Source organism: Centrocercus urophasianus, unplaced genomic scaffold (genome assembly GCF_019232065.1).
Source record: "Centrocercus urophasianus isolate 14NV4802_14NV808 unplaced genomic scaffold, USGS_Curo_1.0 seq_448, whole genome shotgun sequence".
In the NCBI taxonomy this organism is placed as follows: domain Eukaryota; kingdom Metazoa; phylum Chordata; class Aves; order Galliformes; family Phasianidae; genus Centrocercus; species Centrocercus urophasianus.
Window position 1 is genome coordinate 49,350 of NW_024885031.1, and position 12,570 is coordinate 61,919.

A 12,570-nucleotide genomic window follows, 5' to 3' on the forward strand; every position below is an offset into this window, starting at 1 on the left:
CGGGGGAATGGGAGCCTGGCCCTAGGGGGTCCCAAGCACCCCTGGGACCACCCCCCATGTTGTCCCCACTCACGTCAGCCACGGAGTCCACGCAGGTGACATCGAACGCGGCGCGGCCGCCTTGCAGCACCACGGGCGCAGCGCAGTCCTTGACGAGCTGTGAGCAGGGGGACACTGAGCACGGGGCCGTCCCTCCCCCCGGGAGCCCCTGGCGCCCCCCAGCCCAGCACGGCGCTCACCCCGTCCTCCTTGAACTCGCAGCTGTCCAGCTGGGCGCCCGAGCGCGCCTGGCACCGCGTCTCCATGATGGTGAAGTTGAGGTTGTGCAGGGAGCTGAGCTGGACGTTCTGGGGGCAGGGCACAGCGTGGTGGCAGCCACCCGGCAGCCCCGGCTGCTCCGGGCACAGCTCAGAGCCGGGCGGGGGGAGCAGCTCTGCTTCCCCTCTTGATGTCCCCCGGCTGGCCCCACCACGGCCCCATACCGACCCCATGCCTTCCCCAGGGTTTCCCCATGATGTCCCTTTGATGTCCAAAGGTGTCCTCAGCATTTGTGTCCCCACGCTGTCCCCACGCTGTCCCCACGCTGTCCCTCCCATGTCCTCATGCCGCTCCCAGGAGGTTCCTCTGATGTTCCCCAAAGTGTCCCCACGCCGTCCCCATGATGCCTGCACACCTCCCCACGCCTTCCCCACGACGTCCCCAGTATCTCCCACGGTGTCCTCGTGGTTTCCCCACGCTGTCCCCACATGCACTCACCGGGCCGGGCTCGGGGTCGGCGCTGAGCAGCCGGAAGGCATTCTGCACCTCAGGCCGTTGGTTGTAGGAGTCCACAGCCTGGGCCAGAGCCTGGGGGTAGCCCAGGGGGGCCGGGAGGGCGCAGGCCCCCCCCCAGCAGCGCCAGCACCAGCACCCAGCAGCTCGCCATCCTCGCCCCGTGCCCGCTCATCGCTCCCAATGCCTTTTATTGGCCCCGAAGTTGGGCAACGCGGAAACGCGGGCCCAGGGGGAGCAGCCACAGCGCGGCAGTTATCTGGGGGGGAAAAGCTGTGGTGGGGACGTGGCTGTGCCCATGGGCTGCCCTGTCCCGCTGCAGGCTGCATCCCACATCCCTGGCTGTGCTGCAGGGCATGGGGTGGTGAAGGGTCTGGAGGGCAGGATTGGTGAGGGGCAGCTGAGGGCGCTGGGTTTGTTCAGCTCTGAGCAGTGAGGCTGAAGGGATGCCTCATGGCAGCCAGGGTTTTTGCCATCTCCAAGCTCATCACCACTGCTTTCTCACAAGAAAGAGAATAAGAATGGTGGCTGGAAGCCAGTCATGACCCAACACGGGAAATTTTCTTGAACATTTTATTGAGAGAGGGTTCAGCAAAGGGTCAGGTTCCCACAGAGGTTGCAGCCTGGTCTCCTGTTTCATAGCTGCCACCCGTAGCAGGAATGAACCCTAACAAAGATCACAAATTACAGAATCGTTAAGGCTGACCCCTGAGATCCCCAATTCCAACCCCAGCTCACCGCCCACGTCTCTCAGTGCCACACCTCCATGTTTCTGGAACGCCTTCAGGGACGTTGATCCCACCACCTCCCTGGGCAGCCTGTGCCACTGCATCTCTGCTCATTCCAAATAGAATTTTCCCCCATTACCCAACCTGACCCTTCCCTAGCACAACATGAGGCCATTCCCTCTCATCCTATCACTATTACTGCGAGAGGCTGACCCCCACTGCAGTTCGGTCTCCTTCCAGGGAGCTGCAGGGAGCAGCAAGGCCTCCCCTCAATGGTTGGAAGGGCCCTCACAGCCCATCTGTAGGCACACAGCATGCAGGGATTGCAGGCATCTCGTCCCATAGCCCCGTGCCCACATCCAGCTCGGCGCTGAGCGCTGCAGGGCTGTGACACCCGCACACACTCCTGATGCCGAACCCCAATGTCTTCTCTTTTCCTGTAAAGCTCTTCCCTTTGTCTTGTCACTCCTCGGCTGAGCAAACAGCAACGGGGCGTGCCTAGTACATAAATCTCCTTTTATTTGCCTTCCTCCCAGCGCTGCCAGTGCACCACCCCGGGCTCTGTTTGGTTTCTCCGTTCCCACAGCCGGGCTCGGGGTTGCGGCCTGGCTGACCTGAGCGGACCGAACCCGGCCAGAGCCGCGCGCCCAGACCCGACCCGCCGCACACCACCCGTCATAAAATGGCGGCGCCCGTCAGCCACGAACCGGAAGTGCTTCCTCTTTCGCGCTCGATTCCGTCGGGGGAACCTGGGGAGCTCAGCCAATAGAAAATGGCTGCGCTTTGATGATGTCATCATGCTGCGCCGGAGCGCATGCGCACTTTGTCTCATTGCCGGGCCGGCGTGCGGTGGGGCCGGGCGAGGTCAGCGCGGATGGCTGCGGTTCCGCGGCCCGGGGTGATCGGAAGCGGGGTTCGAGTTCTCGGGGAGCTGCGTGCGGGCCAGGGTCGGGATTTCCTAAGGGCTACGGCCTCTGAGGCCGCTGCGAGTTCGGCGCAGCCTCCGGGCCAGGAGTTCGCCCGGTTCGGCTCACGGTGCGGGGAGGCCCGGGTGTCAGGATGCGCAGGGGGAAGTTTGAGTGGGGCGTTGTGAAGGATCTAGCGTTGTGGAGCGTCGGAACTGACTGCCCCGGGAAGTAGGGGAGTCCCTGTCTCTGGGGATATTTAAAGGACGTGTGGATGTGGTGCTGAGGGACGTCGTTTAGTGTTAGGCTTGGCAGCGCTTAGTTAATGGTTGGACTTGGTGAGCTTGGAGGCATCTCCCAACCGAAGTGATACCCTGGGTCTGCCCACGTGGGTCCCTTCCAGTTTTATTCTGTGGGGGTATTCATAGGGATGCTCTGCGCTTCTGTGACTCGCAGCTTTAAACCTGTTACCTCTCCTCGTTCCTCCTGAACCTTCCCGTTTTTAAAGCCTTTCTTTTCCTCCTCCAGCCTCCCCAAGATGCAGTGCTGAGCCCCTCAGATCCCCGCCATGGCAGCCCGGCTGGTGCAACGCTGCTGCTGGCGGCACCTCATCACTTTTACCTGCGCTCCTGCTGCTGCCCCGGCTGCTCTGCTGCTGCCCAATGGGAAGCTGCCAGCAGCCAGAGCCCTGCCACACACACCTGTTGCCTCTATCCACACCTCCGTCCCCTCTGCCTGGAATGCAGACAGATTCTCTGTCAAAGAGCAGGTGGAAGAAAACAGTAACTCAGAGCACAGAGCGATCCTGAATCTCATTGAGGCAGCCACAAGTCCTCAGGAACTGTTCCAGCTGGGTGAACTTCACTCTCTAAACAGCAACCAGGCTTCGCTGGTGGTTACTCGACTTTCTTGGCTTGCAGTGGAAAAGAACCTGGAAACAGGGGACATTCTGCAAGATGAACGATTTCGGCAGCTTATTGAGATTGTGGATTCTCAGGTGAGTTCCCTTCTTGTGGTGGAGGCAGTTTGGAGAAAGAATGGGTCTGGGAAGGCTGGCCTGGAGCAGCGAGTGCTGCCTTTTCCTTTCCCTTGTGAATTTTCACAGCTGGTACCTTCTTTGCACTTGTTGGCAGAGATGTATCAGCATCAGGTCACACACACAAAAAAGGATGCAGGTGTCTGTGGCTCAGCAGAGAGGGTGGACTTCAGAGCTAGGAGAGCCAAGCTGCTGTGCTGGGAAAGCAAGAAGCTGAGCAGCATGGCCTTGCTCCCAAAAGGGAAGTGGATAAGAACACGTCTAGCTGGGATATAATCAAGCAAAGTCACTGCAAACACAATTGTTTCTCTCCAGAGAGCTGTTCCTGCAGTGTGCAGCTAACTCCATGTAAGAAGTCATTGTGTAGATGCACGGGCACTAGAAGTGTTCAAGGCCAGGTTGGATGGGGCTGTGGGCAGCCTGGTCTGGTATGAAATGGGGAGGTTGGTGGCCCTGCCTGTGGCAGGGGGTTGGAGATTCGTGATCCTTGAGAGCCCTTCCTACCAAAGCCATTCTGTGATTCTGTGACTAAAATTAATCGCCTTGCAACATCCCTGTGTCACCAAGTTGGAGGATTTGAACATTAGGCTGAAGCAGCACACAGGGTCAGACCAGGGAGAGCAGTCTGCGTGGCTGGGACACCAGGAGCTCTACCTGCTTTCTCAGCTGCATCCTGCTTTGGGATTTCCACTTCAGGTGACTTTGGTGGATTACCCTGAGAGCACTCAGGTCATTCTTGCACCCAAGCATTGAGCCATCCCTGAGTTTTAGGATGTTGCAGGGCTGGAGTTGGGGCAGGCAGGGCAGTTAAAGAGTCTGTTTGCTGGAGGCCACCTGGTCCATCCTGCCCTGAGCATCATTGGCTGTGATTCTGCCTCGTTTGTTTCTCTGCTCGCTGAGGTCATATTCCAGCCACACCACAGGGAAATTTAGGTGTGTGCACCTCCAGAGAAGGGTAAAAATCTACTTAGATATTTTTACTTTCCTCCCAGATATCTCAGGTGTGGAATAACACCTTGGTGGGCCTCCTGAAGAGCCTGTACTCGCTGGGGATGGAGAGCAGCAGCAGGGAGGTGCAGTCTGTGGAGCAGGAGGTGCTGTGGCGGTTGCGGCGCCTCACCTTCCGCCAGCTCGCCTCCTTGGCAGAGTTCTTGGCTGTCAAGCAGGGCAAGGAGAGCAAACTGCTCCACGAGGTCATCAAGAAGCTGGAGCTGCGGTGGACAGAACTAGAGGGCACCAGAACCGTGGTGATGCTGATTGCCAAGGTTGGGCACATCTCCTCAGTGCTGATGGACCGGTTAGAGGACAAGGTATGGGCTTGGGCACTGCGTTCCCTTTGGGTGGGACATCTCCTGGGGGCAGTGACAGTGTGAGGGACGTCCTGTGTGGGCACTGCTCCACCAGCACGTTCCTGTCAGCCTGTCTTGCAGAGGATGCAGCTCGCTTCTCATGTGCAAAGGTGCTCAAAAGAAACCTTTTCCTTTTTGGAGCCACACAGATGAGGAGTTCACACGTGGGAGCTCTCAGACCTGCGCTGGTCTGAGGTGCTCAGAGGTGGACTGAGCTGATGTGCTTTGCCTTGCAGCTAGAATTACCTTAACTTTGTGGTAGAATTACGTTAGCTCAGCTGGAGGGCGGTAACTTGCAGAGGCAGCAGAAAGTCACTGCCAAAAGCATTGTCCTCTGGCTCTCTGTGAAAGTCAGGCTGTGAGCAAGGAGTCTGCAGGAAGGTCTGTGCTCCAGCAGGTCCCTCTTTCTGTCACTTCCAGGAGTAGGGAAATGTCTCTTGGGTTGAAACTGCCACAGGGCCATGACTGCAGCTGCGTCAAATTCGGTCCTTGTCCAGCCCCGCGCTGGGGACCGGCCAAACAGCTGCCACAGCAACAAGCCCTGCAGCTCATGGGCCCCACTGTTGTTCTCCCTCAACTCTGGGGATAAATAAATGCTGCAGACATTGCACGTGGCAAAGCAGGGCGCCGTTGTGGGGTTGTCAGCTTATGCAGAGCTGGAACTCCAGGTGGCTGAAGTATGTGCAGCTCTTAGAGGGGGTCCAGAGGAGGGCCACTAAGATGATGAGAGGCTGGAACAGCTCTCCTGTGAGGAAAGGTTGAGGGAACTCGGCTTGTTTAGCTTGGAGAAGGCTCTGGGGAGACCTCATTGTGGCCTTCCAGTGCTTGAAGAGAGCTTATACACAGGAAGGGGAACGGCTGTTTGTGAGGGTGGATGGTGACAGGACAAGGGGGAATGGTTTTAAACTGAGACAGGGGAGGTTTAGGTTGGATATTCGGAGGAAGTTTTTCAGCCAGAGGATGGTGAGGCACTGGCACAGGTTGCCCAAGGAGGCTGTGGATGTCCCATCCCTGCAGGCATTCAAGGCCAGGCTGGATGTGGCTCTGGGCAGCTTGGTCTGCTGGTTGGTGACCCTGCACACAGCAGGGGGTTGGAACCAGATGAGCATTGTGCTCTTTTTCAACCCAGGCCATTCTACATTGGGCAGATGAAAACAGGAGATACAGTGGGCAGCAAGGCAGTGATTCAGCAGCATTTCCTGCATCAGTTGTTGCGTGACAGCATCAGGGTGTATGGAAACCCTGCAGTCCTCGGAGGGGCTCAGCCAGCAGTGTCCTGGAGGGTGGCACGTCCCTTGCTCTGTGCCTGTCTCTCTATGTCTCCATGTTTCTTACCAGGCTCTGGAGCTTGCTGAGCAGTTCAGCCCTGAGGACATAAGGAAAATCACGCTGGCTCTGGCGTACCAGAACCGGCGCAGCGTGCCTCTGCTCCGTGCCATGTCCTACCACCTGATTCAGAAGCACTCAGAGCTCAACCTCAGCGTCCTGATGGACCTGATTTTCGCCTATGGTAAGCAGCTTGGTTGTATCGTGACCCTTTGGGTTGGGCATTACTGTGCTTGCATAAGTCAGAGAGCCCTCTGTGTGGCAGCACTGTGCTTACTGTGGCTCTGTTCCTCGCTGCTCTCACCCCCCCCCCCCGAGCCCTTTAGGGCTTCCTTCCAGCACACAGGGCAGTGGCATTAAAACAATTGGTTTCTTTTCACCCAAGGTGTCCAAGTGGCAACATGATTAACATTTGAGCAGTGGCATGGTGCCTTAGGTGCAAGTGCTGCAGACTGCCAGCATGGTGACAGCCACCTTTATTGCATTCCTGGCCACAGGGTAGACCAAAGCCTTCAGATATGGGTGGTGACAGACCTGGTGCAAATCAGCTCTGTTAGCCTCTGGCCACCACTAACTGATAATGTGTGTTATTATCCTTGGGGCTTTGGTTTTTCTTCTCTTCTTTCTGTGCGTTTCCATCTGCTCCTATCCAGAAATTGGGATGAAGCTGCTCTTCATTTCACTGTCTGGTTTCTGGTGGTGGGAACAGATCTGTCCAACACTGGGGCGGTGTGGTTGTCATGGGTTGGATGTTCTTTAGTGATAAAGAAATCAACCTGCTAGACCTGGCTTTGGAAGGAGCTCATGCTTATTGTGTTGATGTTACCATCTTGCTATTCAGTTGATAAATCTGGACTGAGTTTGAAGGGAAGTAAGGGGTGGATGTTCCACGTCACAGCCTCCAGATCCCTGCTGGATGTCCTTCTGGGACACAGTGAGGCCCAGCAGCCCCGTAATATCCCCAAGGTGGAGAAGTCCAGTAGTTTGGGAGCTGTACTGTCTCTTGCAGGCTCAGGCAGGGCTGTAGCAGCCCGGTGTTGGGAATGTTGGATTGAGAGCTGGTGGGAGCAGCAGGACCTGGCTGGATGAGAAGAGGCAGGGCCATGTGTCACAGCTCCCATACCGGCTCCGTGTCAGTGGCTGCCACTTTCTTTTGCTCCTTTAAGGAAAACTGAATTTCCACCAGCCCCAGGTCTTCCAGAAGATAGCCACTGACCTGCAGCCCCACGTTTCTGCAATGACACCCGTCGAGGTGACGCGCTGCATCCGCTCCTTCGCCCTCCTCAAGTGGCTCAGCCTGCCTCTGTTTGAGGCCATCTCTCAGGTGAGGAGGCAGAGGGCCTGGGTAGCACCTGCTGATGTATGACTGGGACACCCAGAACAATTCTTCTCTTACTAGAGATGCTCCACTGCAGTCAGCAGTCAGAATCCACACAGCTCTGGGGTCAGCTTCAGCTCTTTCTGAGCCTCTGCTCCAGAGTGCTGCGTTCCCCAGGCAGCTCCCAGTCTCTGCCTCAGTTCTGATGCCTGCACCTGGGCCTGTACCAGGGAATATTACAGAGCTCTGCTTCTACTCACAGCTTTCCCTTGCACCAGGATAAAATCCTAGGGAGGCACTGAAAGATCCTTTCCTTCTTGTTCCCGTCTTGTCATGGGTCTGGGCATCTCCTTGGATGATGTTTGCAATCTTTTTCTGTCAGTACTCATTTCTCAACCTCTGGTTTTGCTCTCTCTTGTCTTCCAGTATACCCTGGACAATGCCAAGCAGCTGTCCATTGCCCACCTGTGCAGCATCATCCTGTCTTTTGCCCGCCTTAACTTCCAGCCCAGCGGAAGCGAGGACTTCTTTAACATGGTAACCTGCCTCCTTTTCCCCTCTGTGTCAACCTTCCTCCTCTTTGGAGTCAGTGGGAAGGCTGCACGTATCCTGCCATAACCTGGAGCACGAGTGGGTGCAGGAAATGGAAATGGGGAGCCCAGAGCTCGGGCCAGGCTGAAAAACCCATACTGATGCCCTGTGGCTGTGTGCTGGCTGATAACCAAACTGGTTTGCCCCTGGCTAGCACCAAATCCCTGTAGGCTAGCTCTTCCAGCAGACATAATCAGCACGTGGTTTTTCAGGTGCCCTCCTGAACTCTGATTGCTGCAATTAGCTCCATAACGAAGCCATAAGATCACTCATTCTCAGCAGATCAGAGGTCTCCCAGCCCATCCAAGCCCTGGGTGTGGCGGTGCTGGTGGGAAGGATGGAGGCTGCCATCCGTAGAGCTGTTCACTGCTGCCCTGCCTGGGGGCTTTGCAGGGAGATTTCTGCAGCCCAGGGTGAAGAGATGAGACCAAGTGGAGGGAGACCCTCGTGCCACAGAGATAGGGTTAGCATCCCTGGTTGGCAGTGGGATCTGGACTCTTTGCCAACGCTAATCACAGTCAGCATGAAGGGAGGTTTTGTAGCAAGTGCAAAACTTGATTTTTGAAGCATTGCAAAAAAAAAACAACAACAAACACACACAAAGAAAAACAACACCAGCACCTGGAACTGTGAACCTGCAGCAAGGCTGCTGTAGAGCAATCCTGAATTCTATCAGCAAATAGCCCAGTAGAAGCACTGCAGAAGCAGGGCCATCTGCAGAGATGTGCTGAGCTGTGGCTTTGGCTCTGGCAGGCCCATGAGGAGCTGCAGGGCCAGCTGGACAGCCTGGAGCCCCAGCTGCTGATCGACCTGGTCTGGTCACTCTGTGTGCTGCAGCAAGCCAAGCCTCCCTACCTGCAGCGTGTGCTGGCACCCGACTTCCACGCTGTGATCCAAGGTAAGGTGGGACATGGAGCCAGAGCTCAGGGAGTGGGTACTGGGTCTAGTGCATCTACTTTTGGGCCAGCACAGGCTGTGAGCTCAGCTGTTGAGCTTGGAGGGGTTGGTCTACCCTGCAGTGTGCCTGTGGGGTTGAACCCAGCAGGCTGCCACGTTGCCTTCAGCTTTCTTATGCCTCAAGGCTCAGCTTTGTTCTTGGCTCCAGCGCTGCCTGCACATTTTCCCCAAGCACTTAGACATGGGGGAGGGCTTGGTGTTTCTTAGCCACTCATGGGGGAGGTGCAGCCCAGTCAAATTCAGTCTCTGCCTCCTCCATGGCGAGCACTGGCCATCCGGCTGCCACAGCAACATCTGTAGTCCATGGGCCCCACGTCCCCTCCCATGGGACCTTGGGGATAAAATCGTGCCACAGACACTGGGGGCTGTGCCCTCCAACAGGGGCTCAGCCGGGTCTCGCCCTGTGCTCGGGCAGTGCTGCCCCTTCTGCACGTATGTGGCGATCTGCATCTTGATGCCAGCACTTAGAGATCCATCCTGGTGGATTCTCAGGTCCTGTCTGAGCAGCGGCAGTGGGATTGGGACCAGAAATCCTGATTGGATGAGCTGAGCAAGCCGCAGGATCAGCTCTTTGTTTTCCTCCTCCTGCCAGGCGATCTGTCCCCCAGGGCTCAGAACTTGCGGATGAAGCTCATCCAAATCAATGCTGCTGCCAAGCTGGAGAGCCCTGAGTACCAGGGGCCGTTCCTGCCGGCTGGGATGCTGAGTGCTGCAGAGCCAGCAGCAGAGAAGGTCACCCTGCTGCAGAGCAGCTTGCGGGAGGCCCTGGCAGGCGTGCTGGGCAGCCAGGACACCGGGCGCTGGGACGTGCGCACCATCTACGGCTGGCAGATCGGTGAGCACAGCCTCTCCTTGGAGCAGCGGGGCTCATTGGGGTCTGCATGCTGCAGGGGGATCAACGTAAAGGCTTTGTGCCTGAGGTTATATCTCGTTCTTCAGCCTCACATCCCTCTGCCTCGCCAATGCAGTCCCGTCAGATTCAGTCCCTGCCCCCTCTGTGGTTGGGGCCGGCCATCCGGCTGTCACAGCAGAGCTGTAGTCTGTGCCCCACGTCCCTTCCTGTGGGACTCTGGGGACAAAATGGTGCCACAGACAGGCTTTGTGCTGGAGGTGGTTGGGGCCCTGCCTGATGGATGCCGTGCCCCGTGTCAGCCCCACGGTGAGGGCATCCCCAGCCTCCATGGAACAGCATCCTCAGGACTCCTTCCTTTTCCTCCTCTCTGCAGATGCTGAAATGGTGCTGAACAGCGAGAATAAACCTCTCCCCTTGAAGAACTTTGCAGCTCCACATCTGCCCCACTCAGAAGGGACAAAGCCGCTGCCACCGGGTGCCAGGAGGTGGGTTTGGGCTCAGCTGCACCAGGCACGGTGGGAGGGACAAGGCTTTGCTGTCCCCGTGGCTGGCTGCAGGCAGCAGGGGACAGTGCCTTGGGGATGCCAGCGTGCCAAGGTCACTGTGCCCAGCTGCGTCCACTGGTCTGGACAGAAAAGGGGGTAGGACCGTGCCAAGCTGCCATGGGTCACGTTGCAAGGGACAGGGCAGGATGCTGGCTGTGGCAGCAGCCTCCCCTGTCTGGCACGTCCTCCACAGAGCGCCTGTGCCAACTGTCTGCCACCGTTCCTGGCTGCCCACAGAGCCCAGGGGCCAAGCTGACTCCTTCCTGGCTGGGCAAGGCAATGTCTGCCATCCAGCGTGGGCTGCGAATCAACTCAGTTTGAGCCATCCGTGCTCGAAGCTGCTCTGAGGCTGAGGTTGCCCAGCACCAGTCTCACTGCTCTCTTCCACCCCTCTTGCAGGGTCGCCTTCCTCAGGTGGGAATTCCCAAATTTCAGCAACAGGAGCAAGGAGCTGCTGGGCCGTTACGCCATGGCTCGGCGCCACATCCAGGCAGCCGGCTTCCTTGTTGTGGATGTGAGTATCCAGCCCCCAGCACCCGATGCTGATCACGGCCCCGTGCTGGGATTAGCCATCGTGATCCCCTCCGGGCCACCTGTCAGGCAGCCCCAGGGCAGAGAGGGGATCAGTAATGGAGGAGGACAGCAGACAAGGTCTTAGCACGCTGATCCCTGCGCCGCAGTGCTGCGCTCCATTGGGGCCATGCATTATTCAGCCCCCGGAGGTAATTATAGCTGTGCTGGCAGAGCTGTGCAGCCGGCAGGGATGGCTCCAGTGGGGCAGGAGGGCGGCGTGCCACGTGTCCCCCAGCACTGTCACCCCACATCAAGCTCCATTCCCTGCAAGCAGCCCAAATTTGCATCCCCTCGCACGGAGCTGCCGCTCTTTGATGCTGATACAAAGCGAAGCCCCTGCAGCCCGTGTGCACTCACTGGCTGGAGAGATTTCAGGTGGGGAGACAGGAGGAGGAGGAGGGAACTGCTTCCTTCAGCTCGAGCCTTGTGCTAAATATAGTGGTGGTGGGCGGTGGGATCCCCCCTGTCTGCTCCCTCCGGCGGCTTGGAGCCATCAGAACAAGCGAGCGCTGTGCAAACAGCGTTCATTCCAGTGCTGTTCCCTCCTCCTGGTTGGCTGCAGCTCGTCTCTGAAGAAGTGATGCATCTTCACCAGGCAGGGCTTGCTGTGCTGCTGGGCAGGGAGGCCGGGATGCGCAAATGGGAGCAAGCAGACCATGAAGCCCTGCACGTACTCTGCAGCTGGGATGAAAAATTCAGCGGGTTTCAGAGCTCTGAGATCACAACTGAAAGGATCCAGGCTCTGTGCTGGGCTGGCTGCAAGCAGTCCCCATAGCAGTGCTTTGTGCCATCCTAATTTGAGGAAACACCCCCTAGCAATGCTTTGTGCTTTGAGGAAACATCCCAATGCCACCGAGGCTGTGATAAGGGAACGGTGCCCTCCTTGCAGCCTCGTCAAATTCGGTGCCACCTCTGCCATGATGCGCGCCGGCCCAAGGGCTGCCACAGCATCACCTGTGCTTCATGGGCCCCACATCCCTGCTGTGGGATGGCGGGGATAAAAACGTGCCACGTACAAGGCTGGGAACTGAGCACGTCCCCGTGGTGCTGTCCCCACAGTGATGTCCCCGTGGTGATGTCCCCATTGCTCACTGCCTCTCCTCTCCTCCCCAGGTCCCCCACTATGAGTTCCTGGAGCTGAAGCTGGAGCGGCAGCGGGCGGCGTACCTCCGTGACAAACTCCACAAGGTGGTGGCCAAGGAGCTGGCCAGTTAGCTGTGTTTCAATAAAGCCACCCTCTGCTGTACCGTGTCCCCTTTGTGTCCCCAACCTGTGGGAGTGGGGTGGAAGAAGGGCTGTGCTGGTGGGCGGTGGGGTTTTATTGTTCCTAATGGGGTTTTTGTTGGCGGTGGTCCTGGGGTGGGCGGACGAGGGTGGCACAGATGCCTCCTAATGATGGTTTTTAGGTCTGGGGATGGGGGACAGCCTCCATCCAAGCTCTGAAGCTGGTGGCCTGAGCCGGGCAAGAGGGACACAGGAAAGCCCTCCTGCTGTGACGCAGGGAGCTGGCTGCCAGGAAAGGCTTTGAGGGCGGATTAAGCGGCCATTAAGCAAACGGATTTGGGCTGTGGGGGCATCGCTTACCCCCACTGCATCTCTTACTGCCCCTCTGGCCGGT

The 12,570-nt window shown here is 57.8% G+C and overlaps 3 protein-coding genes and 4 non-coding genes across 8 annotated transcripts in view; 6 read left to right on the forward strand and 1 right to left on the reverse strand.

Moving 5' to 3' along the window:
- The window catches only part of LOC122168732 (cathelicidin-1), a 947-nt gene extending 922 nt beyond the window's left edge, over positions 1–25 (forward strand). The window contains exon 4 of the mRNA XM_042834293.1: positions 15–25. Coding sequence (XP_042690227.1) covers positions 15–25 — 11 coding nt within the window. The remainder of the gene's footprint in view (positions 1–14) is intronic.
- Positions 26–55: 30 nt separating this feature from the next.
- On the reverse strand, positions 56–925 carry LOC122168733 (cathelicidin-1-like; the record flags this gene model as incomplete). The annotated part of the gene is given in 4 exon segments (XM_042834294.1): positions 56–157; positions 240–347; positions 757–888; positions 890–925. Coding segments are annotated over 4 exon segments (378 nt in total), but the record flags the coding sequence as incomplete, so codon positions are not given.
- A 1,403-nt stretch (positions 926–2,328) lies between these two features.
- TBRG4 (transforming growth factor beta regulator 4) lies at positions 2,329–12,198 on the forward strand. Of its 2 annotated transcripts, none has more exons than XM_042834297.1 (11): positions 2,329–2,363; positions 2,933–3,401; positions 4,433–4,750; positions 6,128–6,299; positions 7,282–7,439; positions 7,860–7,970; positions 8,778–8,922; positions 9,574–9,816; positions 10,208–10,319; positions 10,779–10,893; positions 12,066–12,198. In XM_042834297.1, the coding sequence occupies exons 2-11, from the start codon at positions 2,973–2,975 to the stop codon at positions 12,165–12,167; spliced, it is 1,905 nt and encodes a 634-aa protein (XP_042690231.1). In that variant the 5' UTR covers positions 2,329–2,363; positions 2,933–2,972; the 3' UTR covers positions 12,168–12,198. The 2 variants fall into 2 exon arrangements, with proteins under 2 accessions (XP_042690231.1, XP_042690232.1); XM_042834298.1 differs by lacking the exon at positions 2,329–2,363 and adding an exon at positions 2,391–2,412.
- LOC122168737 lies at positions 5,256–5,397 on the forward strand. Its single transcript, XR_006171333.1, has one exon. It is a non-coding gene; the product is annotated as a small nucleolar RNA SNORA5 (small nucleolar RNA).
- Positions 9,205–9,342, forward strand: LOC122168736. Its single transcript, XR_006171332.1, has one exon. It is a non-coding gene; the product is annotated as a small nucleolar RNA SNORA5 (small nucleolar RNA).
- LOC122168739 lies at positions 9,945–10,079 on the forward strand. The gene has a single exon (XR_006171335.1). It is a non-coding gene; the product is annotated as a small nucleolar RNA SNORA5 (small nucleolar RNA).
- On the forward strand, positions 11,837–11,972 carry LOC122168738. The gene has a single exon (XR_006171334.1). It is a non-coding gene; the product is annotated as a small nucleolar RNA SNORA5 (small nucleolar RNA).
- Positions 12,199–12,570: the final 372 nt, after the last annotated feature.

Bases quoted from the DNA above. Each gene is read 5' to 3' on its own strand.
- TBRG4 (XM_042834297.1), top strand. From the start codon at position 2,973: ATGGCAGCCCGGCTGGTGCAACGCTGCTGCTGGCGGCACCTCATCACT. The intron at 4,751-6,127 runs GTATGGGCTTGG...GTTTCTTACCAG, and splicing joins TGGACCGGTTAGAGGACAAG to GCTCTGGAGCTTGCTGAGCA. The intron at 7,440-7,859 runs GTGAGGAGGCAG...CTTGTCTTCCAG, and splicing joins TGTTTGAGGCCATCTCTCAG to TATACCCTGGACAATGCCAA.